The sequence below is a fragment of the Rhagoletis pomonella genome, unplaced genomic scaffold (genome assembly GCF_013731165.1).
Source record: "Rhagoletis pomonella isolate Grant_MI unplaced genomic scaffold, Rhpom_1.0 Rhpom_scaffold_00002, whole genome shotgun sequence".
In the NCBI taxonomy this organism is placed as follows: Eukaryota; Metazoa; Arthropoda; class Insecta; order Diptera; family Tephritidae; genus Rhagoletis; species Rhagoletis pomonella.
The window spans coordinates 28,709,207-28,718,990 of record NW_023458556.1 but is presented as its reverse complement, the minus strand read 5'-3'; the positions used below and the strand labels follow the sequence as shown (position 1 = coordinate 28,718,990).

General features: G+C 36.6%; 1 protein-coding gene across 1 annotated transcript in view; it reads right to left on the bottom strand.

Moving 5' to 3' along the window:
• Positions 1–9,435: 9,435 nt before the first annotated feature.
• Positions 9,436–9,784, bottom strand: part of LOC118734613 (achaete-scute complex protein T3-like) — a 3,827-nt gene continuing 3,478 nt past the window's right edge. The window contains exon 2 of the mRNA XM_036464317.1: positions 9,436–9,784. This exon is cut by the window's right edge and continues 1 nt beyond it. Within this exon, the coding sequence (XP_036320210.1) occupies positions 9,494–9,784 (291 nt within the window). The 3' untranslated portion in view covers positions 9,436–9,493.

Sequence of the window (9,784 nt, the reverse complement as noted above, 5' to 3'; positions counted from 1 at the left end):
ATTGGCAAAAGACACTTGGGATTTCCCCAACAACTACAATACATGTGTAAGTAGGATTATGTATCTACCATATGTATGTATATGTATACATAGGAAGGTGTATAAAAACATAAGCGCTGGATTTGGCAAGTGCGTAATAGACCTTTTAAGTATTTAGAGGCAACAGAAGAATGAAAGGATTAAACCTTGGAAAACGATTTCGCAGAGGTAATGTTCTTGTTAGCGAAGGCCACCATATACACCTAAGTCAAGGTAAAGGACAAATATTACATTTAGTAGCTAATATACTTAATAATTACTGAGGAAACTTTTAGAATATTCAATGAAATTTAAAAGAATTTAATGTTTCTTTTAGTGAGATTTAAGATGGCAATGCGACATCAGAAGCTACAACTTTCTGCACATCGGAAGCATATAAGAGGTATTCACGATCCAGTGCATACTGTCTGGCATGGTGCATAGATAGCATAAGTAGCATGATTGTTCTTGTTTCATGTGTTCAAACAACAACAAAATTTGCCAATCATGCTATTTATGCTATCTATACTTCAGCTAGACAGTATGCACCGGATCGTGAATACCCCTATAATGTTTTTAAGAAACTAGCACCGATATAGCATAATCAGATACACACGCATAAATACATACATAGGTAAGACTTAGATGATCAGGGGTCAAAAAACCCTTTGGATGGGTTTTGATTATGAACAGCATGCAGACAGAAGTCTAGGCCACGAACCTCTGCAAAACGTATGCATCTACATTATGGTTGTTCGAAGAATAATACCCAATTATTTATTTTATAATTTTTTAATAAATATTAACTTTTTTCTATATTTTTGTTTTGCATTTTTGGGGTTTTTGGGGACCTATAAAAACAGTTAGTAAAAAAAATGGTTGAATACATAATTGGGTATTATTCTTTGAAATTTCGTCAAGAGGAACAGAGTTTGCTTTTGAAAAACATTAAATTTTAAGGATTATACACCATTTCCACGAATTCTTATTTTTCATTTAAAATACGCGTGAAACTTTCTGCGCTTTGAGCCACCTTTAGATATTTTTTGATTTCAAATATGGAGCATAAGTTTTTCGCGGTGCTCAAGCTTAGTAAGTCTTCAAAAAAGGTTTAACATTATAGTGACTTCTTAGCAAAAATTTTGTCCAAAGGGAATGCGGCGAAACTATTGAGCGTTAACCGAATAACTGACGAATTAACCGAATAAAGTGGTGGTGTTGATGAGAGATATGATCCAAACTTGAGGAGCGAAATACTCATGGTGAACGTATGTGGCACTGCGCAAAAAAGGTTAGAAAGGATGCGAGCTCGGACAGTGCAAGGTTCCAAGTTTGATATACCAGTTTTACAACAAAATCTCTCAGCAAAACTCTTGGAGTAATTTTAGGTAGTAGGCTGATGTGAAAACTGAATATAGGAGAAAGGGTCAGTAAAGCCTCTCAAGCATTATACGCTGGGGAAGATATTGTATCTACAGTATATTTTACTCGACTCCCATAAGTCCTATAAGGTTTCATGGCGTCTTCGTGCAGTCTATGACTCTAAACACGTACATACATATCACACTAGAACTAACTAGAATACTCTCTCACCATATGAAAACTTGGAATTCATTCTTAGATCGTGACTAAACTGTATTTGTTCTGCGGGACAGAGAATCAGTAATCAACTGGAGTTTGTGAAACAGTTATAGTTGAATTCGAGATATTCGCATCGTACATTCACTTAGCAACACTAGCTAGCCTACTAGCCTACGTAAAATAATGTTCATCAGCAAGTTAACCTAATTTTACCAAATTAAGGACATTTTTAAATTTTTTTTAGCATCCAATAAATATGTAGCGGTACGTCATTCCTCAGGGCGCTAGAACTGCAGATAAATGTGGGAAAAGTTATATCCTTTTGTAATTTAACTACTTATCTTAAGTCTTCGCATTTTATTGAGTTACTCTAAAATTTGTTGCTTCAGCATAGAAATTCGAATCCTTTGCTTCACAGATATTTGTGCGTACATTTTTAAGGCGAAAAGATTCCATGAAACGCTGAAGAGCGGCATAATAAAATTGTGATTTATGTAATGCCGTTATTCGAAACCAAATAAACTCATTCCAGACTAATTAGATATCGTTAACTTAATTTTACATAGGCTACTTTAATTTTATGACTTTGTTCAAAGAACTCTACTCTACACTTCGAGTGTACTCAGTCAAAACAAAATTCTTGCACTTTGTGTGAAAAAGTACTCAAATTTAATGGCACACTTCAAGAATCCTTTCGTACAAAAGGATATTGCTACAACGGTACGCAACATATCCTTCAGCAGCAAAAATAACACTTGTGCAACTGTCGTGAAAGGTGTCAAAATTCACTCGATTGCAAAGTAGCCGAAAGTAGATTGCTTAAAGCGAAGGACTTTCAAGTGGCTGGCATTTTGGAGAAAAATTCATAACTTTAATACAATTTGCTGTAGCTGGACTAATGTCACTGCGATCTAGTCATATTCGATTGTAAGTATCAGCATAAATCACGCCAAAAAAAAAGTAATCAATGAATATTAGTGGCAAAATGGGCGTGCTGGCATTGTCCTGCGAGACAGGCGCAAGTTGCAGTGAAGCCAAAAGATTTATGTGACGCCAAACAAACAATCGCACTAAACAAACATATGTGAAAATTTATGTGCGACCATATGTACCTCTACTCGTATGTATGCATGGTTATGAAGGATATATGTATACGTTTGTGCAGGAACCTGCCTAAATTTATTGCAAGTGCTGAGGGATATGTGAATGCTTCCGCACCAAAAAATTTATGTCAAATACTATTTTCTATTTGTTCAACATATCCTTTTATGACTTGTATATGAGTTGTACGAACATATTTTTGTAACGTAAAAAAACATTAACATTAGTATTGAATTTCAATAGGATGTACTTTAACATATTTATATTACTTGTTGTTGGTACGCCTGACGGGCGCTGAAGTACATAAAAATTTGTGTAACTTGCACTTATAGAGGAAATGTGCTGTGACGAGATGACAAGAGTCCGGCGGAGTTCGTTACTTTTCGGGTGACATAAGGATCACAATGCAGTGCAAAATAAACAACAACTTCCTTGCAGGACTTTTTCAATTTAATATTTTTTCTTTCTTATTTTCGGTAAATCCCGTGAGTCTATTCATAGTTTTCTGTAGAAAAAATGGATGATAACAAGCTATGCTCGGCTACTTATTCTCCTCATCTCATCATTGTAATCGCCAGCAGAAATTTTATACGCTACTCAATTGAGCGTACTGGCTTGGAATCGGAGCGCTGCTTAAGGATAGTTATAGGAGAATTTTCGCATGCGCATTACAATTCTTTGCTGAGCTGAGGATTATTCCCGACAGTAGTTGCATAAAGCCTTGGCACAAATATTGCGTCATTGGCTTATGCCAAATTTTGACACCTTTCTCCCAAGGATTAGTCAACCGGTGTTATATAACTAGAGCAGCAGTAGAAGCGGCAGCCGCAGCTGATGAATGTCCATCCATCGCCTTAGGGATGTGTTGAAGGAGCGGAAGAGCGTAAGGAAGTTGCTGCTGCCTACTTACGCATACATATTGCGGTCAGTGTTGCCAGAAGTGAAGATTTATCTGCAAAGTGAAAAATTACTTTCAAAAATATCGTCAAAATCTTGAGCTGAAGATATTAAAATTAAACATAAATTCCATATAAACGAATTTTCACTATGAAGACTTCTTGCAGCACTTGAATATTTTTTATATGGTTTCAAGAGCAGATTAATTTTTATAAAACAAAAATTAGTAACCAGATGGAAACCACCACTCCAAGTGATATTGTTTTAGAAAAATATTACTTAAAATATCCCAGTAGGCTTGTAACTCCAATTTTATGCAGAATACAAGGCGAATTCATACAAGGTGATAGCGGTAGCACAGAAGCAAATGAACTACAACAACAAGTTAAACGCCCGATGACAATTAGAACACAAAAAAATAAAAAGTCTTTCGCAAGACAAATGAAAGCCATTTGGCAAGTTAATTCGAAAGACTTTTGTTATTCTATTTAGTGCAGCCTTAGAGAGGTCCAAACACTCGGGCGGCAGACTTTTTTTATTTAATTTTTATATTTTTTATTTAATTTTCTTTTTACTATTTGGTTTCATTGCCTTAAAAAGAAAAATATATATTTTTTGATTTCATTTCATTTCTAGAAACAATTTTAAATATTTAAGTTTTTAATTTCTCTAAGATTTTATTGTTTTAAAAAGAAAAATTTATATTTTTGAATTGTATTACATTTTATTTTTCAACTGCAGATATATTTTTTATATATTTTTTTTAATATTTTTTTTTTGTTTTAGAATTTATTCTTTTAAACAGATAATTATATTTTTTATTTCATTAAATTTTTAGGATTGTTTTTTTTTTTTTAATTTCTTTTATTTATTTTTGACTAAATTATTTGCATTTCATTTAGTTTTGTATACTTTATTGCTTTGAACAAAAAAAAAAAAATATTTATTTAATTTCATTTAATTTTTAAAATACTACTATTTATTTTTGCTTTAATTTCATTTTATTTTCTATTTAATTTTCTTTTAATTCTTCGTTTTTATTGTTAAAAAATATATATAGATAGATATATATTTATAATTTAATTAAATAAAGAACTTATTGCTAAAATGCAAACAGCATAACGCTAAGACTTCCTCGTAAAGTTGAAAGACGCCAGAATTGAAATACGAAATAGTTTTGTCTTTCGAAAGACTGTGGTGAGTTGAAATATAATAGCCCTGTTAATATTCACTTGGTTGATTTGTCACGAAAAAATTTCTGGCAACACTCATTTCAGTTAGGTTCGTCCTTTTAGCCTATATTTCTTTTTCCAATCTCTATGCGTATTTAATTTCAGCTCAGAGCTGCTGACAATTATAACAAATTCTGCAACGAATTTGATACAATTTTTCATTTCTTTTTTTCCATACAAAATACAGAAATGAATGAAGCACAAATTTAATCCTCAACCTTTGTTAGTAAGGCGGGCAGCAGCCTCACTTACTTCCCGCACTTCCTTGCCTATTTCCTTGGCTACTTCCTTTGCGCTGTCTTTCACTTAGTTTTCGCCTACATTTTCTTGTTATTTTCATTTTTCTTGTCGGCCGATGGCACTGTGCTTACTGCATGCCTTACGTATGTATGTAGGCGTTGTCCGCGTCTTAATGCCCTGTCACAACCTACTCGCCGTATTTGCGCATTGTCTTTGTATGCTAAAAACTCGCCTTAACACGATTACTACCTATTAGCTGGCATCTGACTTAGGATCTTTTTGAGTGAACTTATTGCAGACTGTACTTTTAAGACGCGGCTTGTCATTCGACGCAAAACAAATCAGCGCATACAATTGTCACGCTGTCACTGGCACATGGCCGGGTTCCACCCATATCCGCTCTTGCGCGTGTCTCTAGACACTCTCACCTCCAAATGCAGCCGCAGTAAGGCTTGCAGTATTTGCATAATTATAATGTGCTGATCAAATTTCAATGTTTGCAATTGTTGCCTAAGAAACCAGCAGAATTTCGCATTTCTTATTTCACTTTTCACAGACGACAATCGTCTTGGGGTGCGCATGCGCAATCCAACAGCCGCACGCCTTACACATCCCGCTGGCATTTGCATACCTGTCCGACGCTGCCAGGCCGGCCGCATGTACCGACATACGTACGTACGCTGTGTAACCACCACTTTATTGGGGTGTTGATTTCATTTCGATTCAATATTTATGCTCGTTTTTTTTTTTTTTTGTTGCGTTCTGCATTAGCGCATATTTATCGAGCGCCGCAAGCCTCTCTTCTCTATCAAGCGTCCTTTTGTACCTGCTTTTAATATAAATAAATATTTTTTTTTTTTATTCTTTTATACAAGTAACTCTCATTATTAGGCTGAAATTTCCTTTTCACCACTTTGGCGTGTCCTGCTTGCTTTTGTTGGAGTTGCTTTTGTTGTTTGGCAAGCGGCACACGTAAGCAATTTTCTCCTGGTTGAGAATATTGTCTGTCATTCACTCACCCCTTTCATCCCTTCCGCTAACACAAGCATACGGACCTACTTCATGTCCTGTTCGCCTCTGTCCTTATCCTGTTTGGCATTCGCATTCGTATTCGTTTTGGGGTTGAGGTTTTGCTGCGCGGTGGTGTCCATGCAGGCAGCCACACCACTCCGGCCCGGAAGTACATTAGCAGGCAAATTATGTACGCTTTACGCCTTTGACCAGGCGTAAAGCCTGCCTGTCGGTCCATCAGACTGGCTGACTGCCTGCCTGTCGTTCGCTCAGCTTTGTTTGATAAGCGTTTTGCTGCAGTTACTTGTACATATGTAGCTTGTTTGCCCACGTGGTCCTTGTAGATATGCTATGAGGCGTGACCGGTTACTTCCGTTGTTGCATTTAATTTGGTTGTTGTTTTGTTTTTTTTTTTGCTCTTTAAGCTCAGCGGAAATGATAAAAATATTTTAATTTTAATTTATTTATTTTGCTACCAAGCCGTGCTGTATGAAATGCACAGTGAGTAACTGTTTACACGCTTTGTGCGCGTGCGTCTTGCGCTTGTTTATTTTTTGATTGACTGGGGGTAGGGTGTATATCTATTTGTGACATTAGTACATATTTTATGCAAGTTTTCGAAATAGTCCACGGAATCTTTGAGTATAGTTATAGATAAAGAATCGGTTAATCTTACCAATTATTCAAGAATAGAGGGCCAAATCTTGTTTTTCTAATCAAATTGTTATACATTTTTTTTTTTTAACTTTCTCTTTATGCAGAGTTCTTGCGGTTGAAATTGCAAAAACCACAACATACTTTTCTTGATGTCTTAAGGAAGCTTTGTACTGTCGTTGAGTGCTTTACGGCACGGAAGCTTGATAAAGCTTCTGCCTACGATCACGGCCTTAGCCAGCCCCGGTGACCCATACCAGAGTTGATAACTTCATAAGCGCGTTTTTAAGCTTAGTTAAAGCTTTTAATACATTTTATATACTGCTGTACTCCACCCACTTCATCCTTCATTAAAGTTACATTTTACTTCGCCCGTGTCATACGAAACCAATAGGGCCTTGTCGCTTCTGAGTCCACATCAAATCTGTTGTAAATCGTTGTACATACGAAAAATGTTAGTAATGACATTCTTGGCCAATAGCTTCCCCTTGGCCTTCTGCGATTTTGAATCTGGTCTTGGTTAGCGACGAAACCGAAAATCTAGAACCTCCTGTATCTGCTCCTGTTGTAGTTGCTTTTTAGTGAAATTCGCTAAAGGCTTCTTTGAAGGGTCTCAAATGATTATCTACGCTAATAGACTTTGGGTTTTTGTGGGTCTCTCAGGTACACACTTATGACACGTGATTTCTCTTCTTTGTTCTTGGCGGACTTGTCCGAATCCACTGCTTGTGTAAAAGCCTTGGTATTTCGCTATTCGATACTCCATCATTCTTGTAGTGAAGTGTGTTGAAAGATGAGGTGATATTTTCGAATTGTATATCCACGAGCCAGTGTCCTATGCAAATAGTTGTGATTTTATATTTAATTTCGCCGCCTGGCTATCTCAGTTAATGTTCTCCTGCCTTCTCGTGGTTGCAAGAAGTTTAGTGTACCTTGCCGCATCTTGTATGAGAAACGTTGCGGCTAAAAACCGCTTGAATGGCACCTTTGTTCCGACTGTCAAGACCATTTTACCCCTTTGGTACGGTTTAGTCGGCTGGCAGTGATTTTATATGTATGCAATGTGTGTCTGTCCGGCATCTGATTGCATTGTTAGAAGCTGAATTTCCGATAAACGTCTATCGATACTATTTCGATCTTTAGAGCCTTCGTTGCTTAGGATCTCATTACACGCGTTATGCCAACAGCAACTGATCTCTGAATTTTAAACAGTTTTTAAGTATGTACGTAATCTTTAGTACGGGATGATCACCACACCAGCGCTGAAAACGAGAGTATCCAGCAATGAGAATATGCCGTGGTACTCCAGTGTACAAACCATGGCCTCAGAGCTCTCTCCGTAATTTCGTTGCGGCCGAAGAAAATGGATCTGATATCGCGGGCATAGGCTTACTTGTGGTCTATTCAAGCAACGATCGCGGCTTAAAAGTGGCGCCTGGCCTTGTTTGTGGAACCCAGCCACTTTGTTTGTTTAGCGTGGTATTTTTCCACCTTCTAAAAATTGCTGCAAAACCCGAAAGAGCCACTTCCGAAGCTTCTATGTAGAAAGTACGAATATGTATGAGTGTTTCTACCTCGTGTTCTTTCATGAATAATTGACCAACCATGAGCTATTAGGAAGCGACCGGTTTATTTAATTTCTCACAGGCTGGTACTTAGTAAATTTTTCCTGCAAGCCCATCAGTTCTTTTTGCTACTTGGTTACTTATAGTTCTCTGGAACCCTTGCCAAAGAAAAAGTTACAGGAGCTGTGATCAGATTAAGGCATTTGTACCAATTCGATAATCATTAAAATGACTACTGCTTATTTTGGGTTAATATAAAGTCGTAGAAAAAAATGTCTGACCTAACGAAGGAATAATAGGCGAACTGAAATATTATTGAGCTTAAAGATATGCATCAGTCTGCGGGCATTTGATATTAGATAAATCCTGTAAAACAAATAAAAGGGTATCCTGAATCAATTTAAAGTGTAGTCGTCAATAAAATGGCGAATGATGCTGAAGTGAAGTTCCAAGAGACGAAAAAAAAATTCCTTATCTTTTATCAAAGTCCCGATAAATATCGTTAAAAATTTTCAAATATATATTTTTTGCCTATTATTTGAACTAATATCCTAACGCTTGCCAGAATTCCTCTCGCTGCTGGCCTACCCAGCATTCTTAAGATAATGGTTTATCTGTAGGTAGCTCGTCACTTGTTTTCTGTCGGAGATGGACGCTAGGCTCCACAATGGCTTCACCATTAAGGAAAAATATTGCTGCATACTAAAAATTTAATTTCCAAGAATAAAAGATATAACATTTTTGTTTTTCATTGGGTTTTGTTTTATTTGGTTTGTTTTTCTTTGTTTTGTATTTTTTTTAGAGTGGTTTGCTTAGTCTTACAATTATTTAGTTTAGTGTCCTCCATTGCTTAAAACTAGCGCTTAGCTTATGAGTAGGGTTTTAAATCATTTGTCTTCCATGAGTTAAAATTCTTAAAAAAAATATACTTAAACTAAATATTTCACAACATTAAAACATTTCGAATTTACAAGGCACTATTTACAATTTTTAAGCAAGATCAAGCAAAAGCTCTTCCTTTTTATGCACAACAGTCACTAAAATTGAATATATATGTAAAATGTATCTTTGTAACGATACTGAGTCCTGAGTTGCCACTGGGCTATGATGTCTCTAAAATTTTTGCTACTTCCTCATTCGAAGGCAATTTTTCACTGCGCAGGTTGTTTCAGTCACTGATTGCGCCGCCTTGGCTTACTGCTCTTGCCATGAAGAGATATAGTCCAACAGTTCCTCATCGTCGGGCTGCTCATCTGCAGGTGACAAATGCGCAAACTCGTCAAAGGATTCAAACTTGAAGTGCGTCTGAGCAGGCTGTTGGTGCTGCTGCTGCTGCAGCTGCTGGTGTTCGAGTTTCACTGGTTGCAAATAATTGACGCCACCAATCGAAATATCCGAATCGCCACTGAAACTAGGCGCCGGTGAAACTGAAGCCTCTGAGTGATAGGATTGTTGCAGCTGATTGTAGGCGGCTTCACTGGGACT